Source organism: Oncorhynchus mykiss, chromosome 13, assembly GCF_057628025.1.
Source record: "Oncorhynchus mykiss isolate SJ-2025 chromosome 13, ASM5762802v1, whole genome shotgun sequence".
In the NCBI taxonomy this organism is placed as follows: Eukaryota; Metazoa; Chordata; class Actinopteri; order Salmoniformes; family Salmonidae; genus Oncorhynchus; species Oncorhynchus mykiss.
In genome coordinates, this window is record NC_143034.1 from 70,944,934 (window position 1) to 70,963,329 (window position 18,396).

An 18,396-nucleotide genomic window follows, 5' to 3' on the forward strand; every position below is an offset into this window, starting at 1 on the left:
GCTACTCTGGGCTACTCAAACAGGGCCATTTGGGTTACTCTGGGCTACTCAAACAGGGCCATTTGGGCTACTCTGGGCTACTCAAACAGGGCCATTTGGGCTACTCTGGGCTACTCAAACAGGGCCATTTGGGCTACTCTGGGCTACTCAAACAGGGCCATTTGGGCTACTCTGGGCTACTCAAACAGGGCCATTTGGGCTACTCTGGGCTACTCAAACAGGGCCATTTGGGCTACTCTGGGCTACTCAAACAGGGCCATTTGGGCTACTCTGGGCTACTCAAACAGGGCCGTTTGGGCTACTCAAACAGGGCCATTTGGGCTACTCAAACAGGGCCATTTGGGCTACTCTTGGCTACTCAAACAGGGCCATTTGGGCTACTCAAACAGGGTCATTTGGGCTACTCTGGCTACTCAAACAGGGCCATTTGGGCAACTCAAACAGGGCCATTTGGGCTACTCTGGTCTGGTATTCTACACCATTCATTTGGGCATTTTGGAAGCTGATTCGTGTCCTCTTTGGAAGCAGTGAATATGTTTGGGAGCAGTGTTGGATAATCATTGTACTGATACACTGTTGTTAAAGACAACATTAAACATCACAACAAAGACATATTGATGTGAAAAGCTGCCTTTATTCAGGCATCCAGATAATAATTTAAGGACCGCTATACAGAATCTGATGTTTTTTTATAGGCTGTGTGAGTGACCAAAATTAGCAGATTTTATTAAGTATTCGCTGTTGTTGATGTTGGCAATGTCACTTGGAAAATAAACTATATTTAGGTAACCAATGTTTTTTTTGGAAAACAAATAAAATATAATAAAATAAACACAAAGAAACTTTCTACACATTTTCACTCTTTGCCAAAACAAAACAAAGAAGTGGGAACGGCCTCTCCTTTGCCGCTAAAGTAGAAAAGAGAGTAGTGAAAATGTTCCCCAGTCAGTCTGTGTAATGTATCGTTGTTGGTTGAGCTGTGAACCCAGGTGGGAACCAGGTCCTCCCTCTCTCCTTCTCCCTCCACCCCTCCACGGGCTTCAGGGGTCGTCAGGAGGTCGCGCCAGGTTAGTACTCCCAGAGACAGGAGGGGTCCACGGTAGCAGCGTCGCCCTTCAGCGTGCCGCTGTCCCCACGCAGGTACTTGCCGTTCTTGCCCTTGATGCCCACCCGCCCGTGCTCCAGGAACTCCAGGAAGAAGTCCTCAGGCTTGTCTCCGTCTGAGCACACCAGGCCGCTGCTGGAGACATACCAGAACTTTCCACCTACGCCTGAGTGGAGATGGACAACGTTATTGATAGTTAGAGATAAAGAGTGACATACTTGGTTTGGTGTACTTTGTAGTAATACTGATAGAACTATGCCACATTTTACTCTAAGACAGTAGAACACATGCAGATAGAATATTTACACATACATGGTACATAAAGACATGCACACAAATGCAAACATGCATCCATGCAAGCACACACACACACGCACACACACACACACACCCACAAACACTGACTTTTTATGTGGTAGGCGCCATCGCTGAAAAGCAGTAAGAAGATGTCATAGACGGATCGGTTGGCATCCAGCGTGTTGGAGCTCTTGTGATGACACACAAAACCGTTCTCCCCTCGCAGGATCAACATGGGCCGATTAATGAGCTTCATCAGGAAGAGCTCATCATCACCTGCAACACAACGACAGGAAGGTAGAATAACAATAATGACAATAATAATAATGACAACAACAATAATAATAATAACAATAATAAAATAATGACAATAATAAAAATGACAACAACAATAATAACAATTATAATAATAAAATAATAACAACAATAATAATGACAATAATAATAATAAAATAATGACAATAATAATCATGACAATAAAATAATAACAATAATAATAATGACAATAAAATAACAATAATAATAATAAAATAATTACAATAATAAAAACAACAATAATAACAATAATAATAATAAAATAATGACAATAATAATCATGACAATAAAATAATAACAATAATGATAATGACAATAAAATAATAACAATAATAATAATGACAATAAAATAATAACAATAATAATAATAAAATAATAACAATAATAAAAAACAACAATAATAACAATAATAATAATAATGACAACAAGAATAATAACAATAAATAATAATGACAAAATTAATAATAATTTGGTGGGTGCTTATATTTGTCCTATTTCTGACATCTAAGAGTGTGTTAATACGCATATGTGAATTGGAACCCACTGGGCACAGACGTCAGTTCAACATCTATTTTTGACTTACATTAGGTTGACTAACGTGAATTCAACTTGAAATCAACAAAACATGTCACCATGACATTGAATTTAGTTTAAAAGTTGAAATAAAATGACAAAATACATTTACGTTGACGACTTTTTGCAAATCCAATCAGTTTCCCATGCTGATTCCCATGCTGATTCCCATGCTGATTCCCATGCTGATTCCCATGCTGATTCCCATGCTGATTCCCATGCTGATTCCCATGCTGATCCCCATGCTGATTCCCATGCTGATTCCCATGCTGATTCCCATGCTGATTCCCATGCTGATCCCCATGCTGATTCCCATGCTGATTCCCATGCTGATTCCCATGCTGATTCCCATGCTGATTCCCATGCTGATCTCCATGCTGATTCCCATGCTGATCCCCATGCTGATTCCCATGCTGATTCCCATGCTGATTCCCATGCTGATTCCCATGCTGATCCCCATGCTGATTCCCATGCTGATTCCCATGCTGATTCCCATGCTGATTCAACGTCATCACCTTGATTTGTTGTTGTTGAAATGACGTGGAAACAACGTTGATTCAGCCGTGTTTTGCCCAGTGGGAAACTAGGTTTTTGCATATCCCAACTCCCCCTGACAGTGGGGTCATGGCCAGGTGAGGCTTTAATAGCACATGTCCTTTTGACAGAAACGGACTGTCCATAGTACGGTAGGGACATAGGGCGGTGGGGACATAGGGCAGTAGGGACATGGTAGGGACATAGGGCGGTAGGGACATGGTAGGGACATAGGGCGGGTGGAAAATAGGGCTATAGGGCGGACATAGGGGGGTAGTGACATAAAGGGGTAGGGCAGGTGGGACATAGGGGGTAGAGACGTAGGGCGGTAGAGACATGGGGCGGGTGGGACATGGGGCTGTAGAGACATGGAAGGGATGGGACATAGAGCCGGTGGGACATAAAGCGGGTGGGATATAGGGGGTAGAGACATGGGACAGTAGAGACATAGGGCGGTAGAGACATGGGGCGGTAGAGACATGGGGCGGTAGGGACATGGGGCGGTAGAGACATAGGGCGGTAGGGACATGGGGCGGTAGGGACATGGGGCGGTAGGGATATGGGGCGTGTCGTAGCTGAATCAGAATTAGTTAGGTAACATTGATAAATAAGATTTTATTTACTTTCATAATATGCTTATGTGAGATACTTGTCATTAGGATGTCTTCTTTTGGACTATACTGTTGGCAGTTGCATTTTCCTCTCTCTTCTCTAGGGAAAATCACTTGGGGCCCAGCGAGGGGAGAGGTCAGGCTTGTCTTTTACATGTCTGGTAATAGGCAGAATATCAGAAAGGGAGAAGTCAGGTTTGAACATTGTTTTCATAATGAATATATCTGTGAAACCATGTGAAGGGCTCCACTATGTCTGTACTCCAGTCACTCCCTCCTTTTCCCATTGAGTGTCTGGAACCATTTTATCTGATGTTGCCCTTCTCTTGACCTAGTATATGACCTAGAGGCTCACTCTCCTCTGTGAGCTTGTCCAGGAGGGATTGTATGTGAGATGGGAGTATCTATAATTGACAAGTGATATATGCCATTGGATGAGGTAATGTTTTGGTAATATGAAGTACCAAGAACAAGAAGTAGAACCTCGTCTAAGAGACCAAACTGAACAATAATTTATAGCTAATGCTATCTGGCTATGGAATACTCCTCTTTCAAGTAAATTACCCTTTGTGAAGTTCCTAAGATCGGTAGAGGCGGTAGAGACATAGGGCGGGTGGGACATAGGGCGGTAGAGACATAGGGCGGACATGGGGCGGTAGAGACATAGGGCGGGTGGGACATAGGGCGGTAGAGACATAGGGCGGTAGGGACATAGGGCGGTAGGGACATAGGACGGGTGGGACATAGGGCGGTAGAGACATAGGGCGGTAGGGACATAGGGCGGTAGGGACATAGGACGGGTGGGACATAGGACGGTAGAGACATGGGGTGGACATAGGGCGGTAGGGACATGGGGCGGTAGGGACATAGGACGGGTGGGACATAGGGCGGTAGGGACATGGGGTGGACATAGGGCGGCTGAGACATGGGGCGGGAGAGACATGGGGCGGGAGAGACATGGGGCGGTAATGCCAAATGCCCGATGGGACTCTGGATTTTAGCCCTGTGGACCTGTCAGAATTATATTTTTTGAGCTAGTATTTTCTATTTGTATTATCTATTTGTATTATGGATCCCCATTAGCTGTTGCCAAAGCAGCAGCTCCTCTTCCTGGGGTCCAGCAAAATGAAGGCAGTTTATACCATTTTAAAACATTATAATACATTCACAGATTTCACAACACACTGTGTGCCCTCAGGCCCCTACTCCACCACTACCACATATCTTGTTACGGTGAGTGAATGAGGACCCAAAAGCGAATTAACTTAAACAGAGCTTCTTTAATTACCAAACATAGGTAGGCTCAGACGGACCGGCAGATTCCGACAGGACAAGACAAGGTTACAGCAAACATGACGACAGTCTGGTTCAGGCATGAAACACAACAAACAAGAATCCGACAAGGACAGGAACAAAAACAGAGAGAGATATAGGGACCTAATCAGAGGGAAAAAGGGAACAGGTGGGAAACGGGGTGACGAGGTGGTTAGGAGGAGACAAGGCACAGCTGGGGGAAAGAGGGGGAGAAAAGGTAACCTAACAACGACCAGCAGAGGGAGACAGGGTGAAGGGAAAGGACAGAGACAAGACACAACATGACAGTACATGACAGTACCCCCCCACTCACCGAGTGCCTCCTGGCGCACTCGAGGAAGAAACCTGGCGGCAACGGAGGAAATCCTCGATCAGCGCACGGTCCAGCACGTCCCGAGAGGGAACCCAACTCCTCTCCTCAGGACCGTACCCCTCCCAATCTACGAGGTACTGGTGACCACGGCCCCGAGGACGCATGTCCAAAATTCTACGGACCCTGTAGATGGGTGCGCCCTCGTCAAGGATGGGGGGGGGGGGGGAAGACGAGCGGGGGCGCGAAGGACGGGCTTGATGCAGGAGACATGGAAGACCGGGTGGACGCGACGAAGGTATCGCGGAAGAAGAAGTCGAACTGCGACAGGATTAATGACCCGAGAAATACGGAACGGACCAATGAACCGCGGGGTCAACTTGCGAGAAGCCGTCTTAAGGGGAAGGTTCTGAGTGGAGAGCCAAACTCTCTGACCGCGACAATATCTAGGACTCTTAGTTCTACGCTTATTAGCAGCCCTCACAGTCTGCGTCCTATAACGGCAAAGTGCAGACCTGACCCTCTTCCAGGTGCGCTCGCAACGTTGGACAAAAGCCTGAGCGGAGGGGACGCTGGACTCGGCGAACTGAGATGAGAACAGCGGAGGCTGGTACCCGAGGCTACTCTGAAAAGGAGATAGCCCGGTCGCAGACGAAGGAAGCGAGTTGTGGGTGTATTCTGCCCAGGGGAGCTGTTCTGACCAAGACGCAGGGTTGCGAAAAGAAAGACTGCGTAAGATGCGACCAATAGTCTGATTGGCCCGTTCTGCTTGACCGTTAGACTGGGGGTGAAAGCCGGAAGAGAGACTGACGGAAGCCCCAATCAAACGGCAAAACTCCCTCCAAAATTGAGACGTGAACTGCGGACCTCTGTCCGAAACGACGTCTGACGGAAGGCCATGAATTCTGAAAACATTCTCGATGATGATTTGTGCCGTCTCTTTAGCAGAAGGAAGCTTAGCAAGGGGAATGAAATGAGCCGCCTTAGAGAACCTATCGACAACCGTAAGAATAACAGTCTTCCCCGCTGACGAAGGCAGTCCGGTGACAAAATCTAAGGCGATGTGAGACCACGGTCGAGAGGGAATAGGAAGCGGCCTGAGACGGCCGGCAGGAGGAGAGTTACCGGACTTAGTCTGCGCGCAGACCGAACAAGCAGCCACGAAACGACGCGTGTCATGCTCCCGGGTGGGCCACCAAAAACGCTGGCGAATGGAAGCAAGCGTACCCCGAACGCCAGGGTGGCCGGCTAACTTGGCAGAGTGAGCCCACTGAAGAACGGCCAGACGAGTAGGAACGGGAACGAAAAGAAGGTTCCTAGGACAAGCGCGCGGCGACGGAGTGTGAGTGAGCGCTTGTTTTACCTGCCTCTCAATTCCCCAGACAGTCAACCCGACAACACGCCCCTCAGGGAGAATCCCCTCGGGGTCAGTGGAGGCTACTGAAGAACTGAAGAGACGAGACAAAGCATCAGGCTTGGTGTTCTTAGAGCCCGGACGATAAGAAATCACGAACTCGAAACGAGCGAAAAACAGCGCCCAACGCGCCTGACGCGCATTAAGTCGTTTGGCAGAACGGATGTACTCAAGGTTCCTATGGTCAGTCCAAACGACAAAAGGAACGGTCGCCCCCTCCAACCACTGTCGCCATTCGCCTAGGGCTAACCGGATGGCGAGCAGTTCGCGGTTACCCACATCATAGTTACGTTCCGACGGCGACAGGCGATGAGAAAAATACGCGCATGGGTGGACCTTGTCGTCAGAGAGGGAGCGCTGAGAAAGAATGGCTCCCACGCCCACCTCTGACGCGTCAACCTCGACAACGAACTGTCTAGAGACGTCAGGTGTAACAAGGATAGGAGCGGATGTAAAACGATTCTTGAGGAGATCAAAAGCTCCCTGGGCGGAAACGGACCACTTAAAGCACGTCTTGACAGAAGTAAGGGCTGTGAGAGGAGCTGCCACCTGACCGAAATTACGGATGAAACGACGATAGAAGTTCGCGAAGCCGAGAAAGCGCTGCAGCTCGACGCGTGACTTAGGGACGGGCCAATCAATGACAGCTTGGACTTTAGCGGGATCCATCTTAATGCCTTCAGCGGAAATAACAGAACCGAGAAATGTGACGGAGGAGGCATGAAAAGTGCACTTCTCAGCCTTCACAAAAAGACAATTCTCTAAAAGGCGCTGGAGGACACGTCGAACGTGCTGAACATGAATCTGGAGTGACGGTGAAAAAATCAGGATATCGTCAAGGTAAACGAAAACAAAGATGTTCAGCATGTCTCTCAGGACATCATTGACTAATGCCTGAAAGACAGCTGGAGCGTTAGCGAGGCCGAAAGGAAGAACCCGGTATTCAAAGTGCCCTAACGGAGTGTTAAACGCCGTCTTCCACTCGTCCCCCTCCCTGATGCGCACGAGATGGTAAGCGTTACGAAGGTCCAACTTAGTGAAAAACCTGGCTCCCTGCAGGATCTCGAAGGCTGAAGACATAAGAGGAAGCGGATAACGATTCTTCACTGTTATGTCATTCAGCCCTCGATAATCTATGCAGGGACGCAGAGACCCGTCCTTCTTCTTGACAAAAAAAAAACCCCGCTCCGGCGGGAGAGGAGGAGGGGACTATGGTACCGGCGTCAAGAGCTACAGACAAATAATCTTCGAGAGCCTTACGTTCGGGAGCCGACAGAGAGTATAGTCTACCCCGGGGGGGGGTGGTTCCCGGAAGGAGATCAATACTACAATCATACGACCGGTGTGGAGGAAGAGAGGTGGCCCTGGACCGACTGAACACCGTGCGCAGATCGTGATATTCCTCCGGCACCCCTGTCAAATCACCAGGCTCCTCCTGTGAAGAAGAGACAGAGGAAACAGGAGGGATAGCAGACATTAAACATTTCACATGACAAGAGACGTTCCAGGAGAGGATAGAATTACTAGACCAATTAATGGAAGGATTATGACAAACTAGCCAGGGATGGCCCAAAACAACAGGTGTAAAAGGTGAACGAAAAATTAAAAAATAAATGGTTTCACTATGATTACCAGAAACAGTGAGGGTTAAAGGTAGCGTCTCACGCTGAATCCTGGGGAGAGGACTACCATCCAGGGCGAACAAGGCCGTGGGCTCCTTTAACTGTCTGAGAGGAATGTCATGTTCCCGAGCCCAGGTCTCGTCCATAAAACAGCCCTCCGCCCCAGAGTCTATTAAGGCACTGCAGGCAGCTGACGAACCGGTCCAGCGTAGATGGACCGACAAGGTAGTGCAGGATCTTGAAGGAGAGACAGGAGTAGTAGCGCTCACCAGTAGCCCTCCGCTTACTGACGAGCTCTGGCCTTTTACTGGACATGAAGTGACAAAATGACCAGCGGAACCGCAATAGAGACAGAGGCGGTTGGTGATTCTCCGTTCCCTCTCCTTAGTCGAGATGCGGATACCTCCCAGCTGCATGGGCTCAGCACCCGAGCCGGCAGAGGAAGATGGTAGTGATGCGGAGAGGGGGGCGACGGAGAGCGCGAGCTCCTTTCCACGAGCTCGGTGACGAAGATCAACCCGTCGCTCAATGCGAATAGCGAGTTCAATCAAGGAATCCACGCTGGAAGGAACCTCCCGGGAGAGAATCTCATCCTTTACCTCTGCGCGGAGACCCTCCAGAAGACGAGCGAGCAAGGCCGGCTCGTTCCAGCCACTGGAGACAGCAAGAGTGCGAAACTCAATAGAGTAGTCTGTTATGGATCGATTGCCTTGACATAGGGAAGACAGGGCCCTGGAAGCCTCCTCCCCAAAAACAGATCGATCAAAAACCCGTATCATCTCCTCCTTAAAGTCCTGATACTGGTTAGTACACTCAGCCCTTGCCTCCCAGATTGCCGTGCCCCACTCACGAGCCCGTCCAATAAGGAGAGATATGACGTAGGCGACACGAGCAGTGCTCCTGGAGTAAGTGTTGGGCTGGAGAGAAAACACAATATCACACTGGGTGAGGAACGAGCGGCATTCAGTGGGCTCCCCAGAGTAACACGGCGGGTTATTGATTCTGGGCTCCGGAGATTCGAAAGCCCTGGAAGTGGCCGGTGGATCGAGGCGGAGATGGTGAACCTGTTCTGTGAGGTTGGAGACTTGGGTGGCCAGGGTCTCAACGGCATGTCGAGCAGCAGACACTTCCTGCTCGTGTCTGCCTAGCATCGCTCCCTGGATCCCGACGGCTGAGTGGAGAGGATCCGAAGTCGCTGGGTCCATTCTTGGTCGGATTCTTCTGTTACGGTGAGTGAATGAGGACCCAAAAGCGAATTAACTTAAACAGAGCTTCTTTAATTACCAAACATAGGTAGGCTCAGACGGACCGGCAGATTCCGACAGGACAAGACAAGGTTACAGCAAACATGACGACAGTCTGGTTCAGGCATGAAACACAACAAACAAGAATCCGACAAGGACAGGAACAAAAACAGAGAGAGATATAGGGACCTAATCAGAGGGAAAAAGGGAACAGGTGGGAAACGGGGTGACGAGGTGGTTAGGAGGAGACAAGGCACAGCTGGGGGAAAGAGGGGGAGAAAAGGTAACCTAACAACGACCAGCAGAGGGAGACAGGGTGAAGGGAAAGGACAGAGACAAGACACAACATGACAGTACATGACATATCTACAGTACTAAATCCATGTGTATGTGTAGTGCGTATGTTATTGTGTGTGTGTGTGTAGTGTGTAGTGTGTGTGTGTGTGTGTAGTGTGTAGTGTGTGTGTGTGTGTGTGTGTGTGTCTGTGCCAATGTTTGTGTTGCTTCACGGTCCTCGCTGTTCCATAAGGTGTTTTTTCATCAGTTTTTTAAATCTAATTTTACTGCTTGTGTCAGTTACTTTATGTGGAATAGAGTTCCATGTAGTCATGGCTCTATGTAGTACTGTGGAATAGAGTTCCATGTAGTCATGGCTCTATGTAGTACTGTGTGCCTCCCATAGTCTGTTCTGGACTTGGGGACTGTGAAGAGACCTCTTGTGGCATGTCTTGTAGGGTATGCATGGGTGTCCGAGCTGTGTGCCAGTAGTTTAGACAGACAGCTCAGTGCATTCAACATGTCAATACCTCTCATAAATACATTTAGTGATGAAGTCAATCTCTCCTCCACTTTCAGCGAGGGGAGAGTTTGACATGCATATTATTAATATTAGCTCTCTGTGTACATCCAAGGGCCAGCCATGCCGCCCTGTTCTAAGCCAATTGCAATTTTCCTAAGTCCTTTTTTGTAATGGGGCCCTAAAGGAAATAAATGGGCCAGTGAGAGAAATTCCCAGGCTAATGTCTGGTCCTTCCCTGTCCTTTGATCACCATTGATCTTCTATTCTTCTTCTCTTTCGTCCTCTGATCACATGCCAATTCTCTTTACACATGACACGTGCTCATTCGTCCCTCAGTCGTGTTGAGCACATTCCATGTGACACATTCAACGTGATCTCTATGCTACCTGAATCACATCAGAGATGTGGATCTCGAAGCACTTACCTACGGAATCGCTGACGGCTGAAAGCTGCCCATTCTTTTTGGTGCACACGTACTTCCCATTGCTTGCCTTCAGTGCTACACTGCGACCGAGCCATTCAATGTCAAACATTGTGTTGGCCTCCCTGTGGTTGTCCGGATAAGGGGATAAAAGAGAAGAAGGAAAAGAGGGGGGGGGGGGGGGTTAAGTTGAAAATAATTTCATGGAAGGTTGTTTAAATCTAGTATAATTGTTTAAACCTAAGTGTTTTGATGTATGCCCTCAGAAGCGACATTACATAGAACTGTTCATATCCTCTGGTTGCAGATCTGTTTAGTAGAGGTGTTTCCCTGTCCATTCTTCATGCACCCTAAACTCTGGCACATATTTGTTCTATTCCAGAACAAGAACACTAAGATTAAATTCATTTGGTTTATTCGTTGACAAGTTCAATCAGGTGTGCTTGTTCTGACAAAACAACATCTGAATGTCCAACAGATAATGTTAGCATGTTAGCAAGAATGTCCAACAGATCATGTTAGCATGTTAGCAAGAATGTCCAACAGATAATGTTAGCATGTTAGCAAGAATGTTCAACAGATCATGTTAGCATGTTAGCAAGAATGTCCAACAGATAATGTTAGCATGTTAGCAAGAATGTCCAACAGATAATGTTAGCATGTTAGCAAGAATGTCCAACAGATGATGTTAGCATGTTAGCAAGAATGTCCAAAAGACTGAATTGGGAATCCGTCTGTAGCCAACTCTATGGTGTGCATTCTCATGACAAACTAGTGAGTGTAAAATAGATCTACTTACACCTCCGTGGCTGTGGACTGGATCCCTCCGTGGGAGACCAGTGTCCAGTAGTTACCGCCGTTGGTCCTAAACATGCACTTCTTGCTCTCCTTATCAATCTCCATCTGGAAGGTCTCCATGTCTGTCTCCACATCCTGGTTGGCTGAGATGCTCACACCTATAATGATACAACACAACAAACTTCATTGCTCCATTATACAGAGACAACAAAACTTTATTGATCCATTATACAGAGACAACAACAAAAGGGAAATAAAAGAGAAAAAGACAGTTGAGATAAGAATGCCATGGCTCGGAGTCGAAGGGCATTACAATGACGATGATTACAAGCTCTTCTCACAAGCCATTTACACTCAAAGGTGATTTGCAGGAGAACCATGGACACAGCAGTGATGTGACATCTCATTAAAGAACTGTATGTCTCTCGTCTCTTCTTCTCTAGTGTTACACAGCTCAGGGACTCACAGCACAAAACCTGGTCAGAAGACAGTGCTATTCTTATATCCCGGGCCTTGTCTAAATGGGCTGTGTGGTTAAGGTTAGGTACGCTAGATCATGTCTCGTAGGCCAAAGCTTTAGACATCCTATTCATTTAGGATGATGAGTTCTTCCTTATAGAGCTTCTCTGAAAGCTGACTATTCTGGAGTATATCTCTCTCTTTTTAAAGGAGTAGGGCACCGAGCTCCACCGACCTAGACTGGATATAAAGTATCAGAGAAAAACAGGGTAGGTTCACACACAAAGTCAACAGATTTATGATCCTTTTCATTTAGTGATTTTAATGTATTTGTTTTTTAAATCTCTTAATCTTCTGTATCATCCAACCCCAAATATGAGCTCCTTCCAATCATCCACATTTCTTCCCTTGATTCAAGCCCACCTCTTTTAATCACTTCCACTCACAAATGCACTCTGCTCCTTTATAGTGCAGGACTGTCAGGACAGAACATTGCCAACGTGTCATGTTAAACAGTATAATAGTCCTGGTCTTCTCGGTGTGTAACTCTGCAAGTATACCCTCATGTTGTGAGCAGGGGGGATATTACAGTATGCAACCACTGCTACTGCAGGACTGTGAGCTCATAAAACACACACAGTACCTAAATAAAAAATGATGAGGACATAAACACATTGCACCAACAATCTGAATGTGAATTACCGAGGCAACGCCGCTGCAACCTTGTCTCAGAGGAAAACGTGTTAAATTTGACCAAAATCCGTGCCTCTATTTAGAATGATAGGTTACTTTACATTGGCCTACAATGTAACAGCAGCCATACAATATAACATAATACGAATTGTAGGACGTATAGTATCCTACGTCTTGATCGCTTTAACCAGTTTAGCACAGTATGATATATTATCTTCAACTGCTGTACTGTAGTACGTTAGGGGTCAGGGTTAGGAGTTGGGTCATAGGGTTAAGGTCAGGGTTAGGAGTTGGGTCATAGGGTTAAGGTTAGGAGATGAGTTATAGGGTTAAGGTTAGGAGTTGGGTTATAGGGTTAAGGTTAGGAGTTGGGTCATAGGGTTAAGGTCAGGGTTAAGGAGTTGGGTTATAGGGTTAAGGTTAGGAGTTGGGTCATAGGGTTAAGGTTAGGAGTTGGGTTATATGGTTAAGGTCAGGGTTGGGAGTTGGGTTATAGGGTTAAGGTCAGGGTTAGAAGTTGGGTTATAGGGTTAAGGTCAGGGTTGGGAGTTGGGTTATAGGGTTAAGGTCAGGGTTAGGAGTTGGGTCATAGGGTTAAGGTCAGGGTTAGGAGTTGGGTCATAGGGTTAAGGTTAGGGTTAGGAGTTGGGTCATAGGGTTAAGGTTAAGGTTAGGAGTTGGGTCATAGGGTTAAGGTCAGGGTTAGGAGTTGGGTCATAGGGTTAAGGTTAGGAGTTGGGTTATAGGGTTAAGGTCAGGGTTAGGAGTTAGGTTATAGGGTTAGGAGTTGGGTTATAGGGTTAAGGTCAGGGTTGGGAGTTGGGTCATAGGGTTAAGGTTAGGAGTTGGGTTATAGGGTTAAGGTCAGGGTTAGGAGTTGGGTTATAGGGTTAGGAGTTGGGTTATAGGGTTAAGGTCAGGGTTGGGAGTTGGGTTATAGGGTTATGGTTAGGGTTAGGAGTTGGGTTATAGGGTTAAGGTCAGGGTTAGGAGTTGGGTCATAGGGTTAAGGTTAGGAGTTGGGTTATATGGTTAAGGTCAGGGTTAGGAGTTGGGTTATAGGGTTAGGAGTTGGGTTATAGGGTTAAGGTCAGGGTTGGGAGTTGGGTTATAGGGTTAAGGTCAGGGTTAGGAGTTGGTTCATAGGGTTAAGGTTAAGGTTAGGAGTTGGTTCATAGGGTTAAGGTCAGGGTTGGGAGTTGGGTCATAGGGTTAAGGTTAGGATTAGGAGTTGAGTTATAGGGTTAAGGTCAGGGTTAGGAGTTGAGTTATAGGGTTAAGGTCAGGGTTAGGAGTTGGGTCATAGGGTTAAGGTTAGGGTTAGGAGTTGGGTCATAGGGTTAAGGTTAGGAGTTGGGTCATAGGGTTAAGGTTAGGGTTAGGAGTTGGGTCATAGGGTTAAGGTTAGGGTTAGGAGTTGGGTCATAGGGTTAAGGTTAGGGTTAGGAGTTGGGTCATAGGGTTAAGGTCAGGGTTAGCTAACATGCGAAGTAGTTTCAAAGTAGCTAAAATGGTGTAAGTAGTTGCAAAGTTGCTAATTAGCTAAAATACTAAAGTTGTCTGTGATGAGATTCAAACACAACATTTGGGTTGCTACAGTGCCTTGCGAAAGTATTCGGCCCCCTTGAACTTTGCAACCTTTTGCCACATTTCAGGCTTTGGGAAGCCCCACTGGTTGTAATAAGGTTGTAACGTAATAAAATGTGGAAAAAGTAAAGGGTTATCAATACTTTCGAATGCACTGTATAATACGTTTTGCTCTGAGACCAGGCTGGATCACTATAGAGTTCAGCTGTATAATATTTTATAGGTTTTGGGTTCAGCTGTTTAATATTTTATAGGTTTTGGGTTCAGCTGTATAATATTCTATAGGTTTTGGGTTCAGCTGTATAGTGTGTTATTTGTTTTGGGTTCAGCTGTATAATTTGTTATTGGTCTGGTGCATGAAAGGGGCAGGAGTTTTTCCTGACTACGTGACCTGGTCAGGAAAAACTCTGGTTTCTATGTATAGCCTAAAACTCTGGGCCATAGATATAGCCTAAAACTATGGCCATAGATATAGCCTAAAACTCTGGGCCATAGATATAGCCTAAAACTCTGGCCATAAGATATAGCCTAAAACTCTGGGCCATAGATATAGCCTATAACTCTGGGCCATAGATATAGCCTAAAACTCTGGGCCATAAATATAGTCTAAAACTCTGGGCCATAGATAAAGCCTAAAACTCTGGGCCATAGATAAAGCCTAAAACTCTGGGCCATAGATATAGCCTAAAACTCTGGGCCATAGATAAAGCCTAAAACTCTGGGCCATAGATAAAGCCTAAAACCCTGGGCCATAGATAAAGTCTAAAACTAGGACCAGGAGTTATCTTCTAATTAGGTAATGTGGACAGGAAAAACTCCTGGCCTCTATACAAAGCATGCATTTCCTCCTGATTTGGGATCTCCCTGAGGTTTGAACGTCCAAAGAGGAAGTCCCTGGACGTGAGAGGACCAGGGTGGTGTTCATTAGGCACTAAATGGGATAAAACTGAATGAAACATTGCATTGCATGCCCTAATGAACACGACCATAGGAGAGGTGGTGTGAGAGTTGACCTTGGCACCGCCTTGCCCCGAGGTATCCCGCTGCTCGGATGAGCCTGTCATTTGCACGTCCTGTCTTATCCTGCCAGTTTATCTCACACAGCAGATTACACGTGTCCCGAGGTGACCGCAAGTTGTGACACTTACATTGTGATAAAAAAAAATTATTAAACTAACATGTCTGGTTGTGTTGTGACAGACGAAGCAGTGCACATGCGGGATTAGGTTCTGGGTGCCACGATGACATGTTGGGTAACACAGGTACTGTAGGCCTATGTACAGCACCTTCAGAAATGATCCCCACCCCTCAACATATTCCACAATTTGTTATGTTACAGCCTGAATTTGAAATGCATCAAACATTTTCTCACCCATCTACACACAATACACCATATTGACTAAGTGAAAACATGTTTTTGACATTTTTCAAATGTATTGAAAATGAAATACAGAATATCTAATTTACATAAGTATTCACATCCCTGAGTCAATTCTTTGTAGAAGCATGTTTGGCAGCGATTACAGCTGTGAGGCTTTCTGGTTAAGTCTCTAAGTGCTTTCCACACATGCATTGTGCACCATTTTGTATTTATTTATTTGATTTAACCAGGTAGGCCAGTTGAGAACAAGTTCTCATTTACAACTGTAACCTGGCCAAGATAAAGCATAGCAGTACGACGAAAACAACAGCACAGAGTTACACATAAACAAATGTACAGTCAATAACACAAAACAAAAGAAAATTGAAAGATCTATGTACAGTGTGTGCAAATGTAGAAGAGTAGGGAGGTAGGTAATAAATAGTGTTACGGTGCGTGAATGAGGACCCAAAAGCGAATTAACGTAAACAGAGCTTCTTTAATAACAAAACAAAACGTAGGCTCAGATGGACCGGCAGGTTCCGACAGGACAGGACAAGGTTGCAGCAAACATGACGATAGTCTGGTTCAGGCATGAACAACACAAACAAGAATCCGACAAAGACAGGAGCAGAAACAGAGAGAGATATAGAGGACTAATCAGAGGGAAAAAGGGAACAGGTGGGAAAAGGGGTGACGAGGTAGTTAGGAGGAGACAAGGCACAGCTGGGGAAAAGAGGGGAGAAAAGGTAACCTAACAACGACCAGCAGAGGGAGACAGGGTGAAGGGAAAGGACAGAAACAAGACACAACATGACAGTACATGACAGTACCCCCCCACTCACCGAGCGCCTCCTGGCGCACTCGAGGAGGAAACCTGGCGGCAACGGAGGAAATCATCGATCAGCGCACGGTCCAGCACGTCCCGAGAGGGAACCCAACTCCTCTCCTCAGGACCGTACCCCTCCCAATCTACTAGGTACTGATGACCACGGCCCCGAGGACGCATGTCCAAAATCCTACGGACCCTGTAGATGGGTGCGCCCTCGACAAGGATGGGGGGGGGGGGGGGGAGACGAGCGGGGGCGCGAAGAACGGGCTTGATACAGGAGACATGGAAGACCGGGTGGACGCGACGAAGGTATCGCGGAAGAAGAAGTCGAACTGCGACAGGATTAATGACCTGAGAAATACGGAACGGACCAATGAACCGCGGGGTCAACTTGCGAGAAGTGGTCTTAAGGGGAAGGTTCTGAGTGGAGAGCCAAACTCTCTGACCGCGACAATATCTAGGACTCTTAGTTCTACGCTTATTAGCAGCCCTCACAGTCTGCGCCCTATAACGGCAAAGTGCAGACCTGACCCTCTTCCAGGTGCGCTCGCAACGTTGGACAAAAGCCTGAGCGGAGGGGACGCTGGACTCGGCGAACTGAGATGAGAACAGCGGAGGCTGGTACCCGAGGCTACTCTGAAAAGGAGATAGCCCGGTCGCAGACGAAGGAAGCGAGTTGTGGGCGTATTCTGCCCAGGGGAGCTGTTCTGACCAAGACGCAGGGTTGCGAAAAGAAAGACTGCGTAAGATGCGACCAATAGTCTGATTGGCCCGTTCTGCTTGACCGTTAGACTGGGGGTGAAAGCCGGAAGAGAGACTGACGGAAGCCCCAATCAAACGGCAAAACTCCCTCCAAAATTGAGACGTGAATTGCGGACCTCTGTCCGAAACGACGTCTGACGGAAGGCCATGAATTCTGAAAACATTCTCGATGATGATTTGTGCCGTCTCTTTAGCAGAAGGAAGCTTAGCAAGGGGAATAAAATGAGCCGCCTTAGAGAACCTGTCGACAACCGTAAGAATAACAGTCTTCCCCGCTGACGAAGGCAGTCCGGTGACAAAATCTAAGGCGATGTGAGACCACGGTCGAGAGGGAATGGGAAGCGGCCTGAGACGGCCGGCAGGAGGAGAGTTACCGGACTTAGTCTGCGCGCAGACCGAACAAGCAGCCACGAAGCGACGCGTGTCATGCTCCCGGGTGGGCCACCAAAAGCGCTGGCGAATGGAAGCAAGCGTACCCCGAACGCCAGGGTGGCCGGCTAACTTGGCAGAGTGAGCCCACTGAAGAACGGCCAGACGAGTAGGAACGGGAACGAAAAGAAGGTTCCTGGGACAAGCGCGCGGCGACGGAGTTTGAGTGAGTGCTTGCTTTACCTGCCTCTCAATTCCCCAGACAGTCAACCCGACAACACGCCCCTCAGGGAGAATCCCCTCGGGGTCAGTGGAGGCTACTGAAGAACTGAAGAGACGAGATAAAGCATCAGGCTTGGTGTTCTTAGAGCCCGGACGATAAGAAATCACGAACTCGAAACGAGCGAAAAACAGCGCCCAGCGCGCCTGACGCGCATTAAGTCGTTTGGCAGAACGGATGTACTCAAGGTTCCTATGGTCAGTCCAAACGACAAAAGGAACGGTCGCCCCCTCCAACCACTGTCGCCATTCGCCTAGGGCTAAGCGGATGGCGAGCAGTTCGCGGTTTCCCACATCATAGTTACGTTCCGACGGCGACAGGCGATGAGAAAAATACGCGCAAGGGTGGACCTTGTCGTCAGAGAAGGAGCGCTGAGAAAGAATGGCTCCCACGCCCACCTCTGACGCGTCAACCTCGACAATGAACTGTCTAGAGACGTCAGGTGTAACAAGGATAGGTGCGGATGTAAAACGATTCTTGAGGAGATCAAAAGCTCCCTGGGCGGAAACGGACCACTTAAAGCACGTCTTGACAGAAGTAAGGGCTGTGAGAGGGGCTGCCACCTGACCGAAATTACGGATGAAACGACGATAGAAGTTCGCGAAGCCGAGAAAGCGCTGCAACTCGACGCGTGACTTAGGGACGGGCCAATCAATGACAGCTTGGACCTTAGCGGGATCCATCTTAATGCCTTCAG

General features: G+C 47.4%; 1 protein-coding gene across 1 annotated transcript in view; it reads right to left on the bottom strand.

Annotated features, from left to right (window-relative positions):
* Positions 1-614: 614 nt before the first annotated feature.
* Positions 615-18,396, bottom strand: part of fscn2a (fascin actin-bundling protein 2, retinal a) — a 29,825-nt gene continuing 12,043 nt past the window's right edge. The window contains exons 2-5 of the mRNA XM_021559074.3: positions 11,359-11,515; positions 10,563-10,684; positions 1,511-1,678; positions 615-1,271 (exon numbers count right to left, since the gene is read on the bottom strand). Coding sequence (XP_021414749.3) covers positions 1,069-1,271; positions 1,511-1,678; positions 10,563-10,684; positions 11,359-11,515 — 650 coding nt within the window. The 3' untranslated portion in view covers positions 615-1,068. The remainder of the gene's footprint in view (positions 1,272-1,510; positions 1,679-10,562; positions 10,685-11,358; positions 11,516-18,396) is intronic.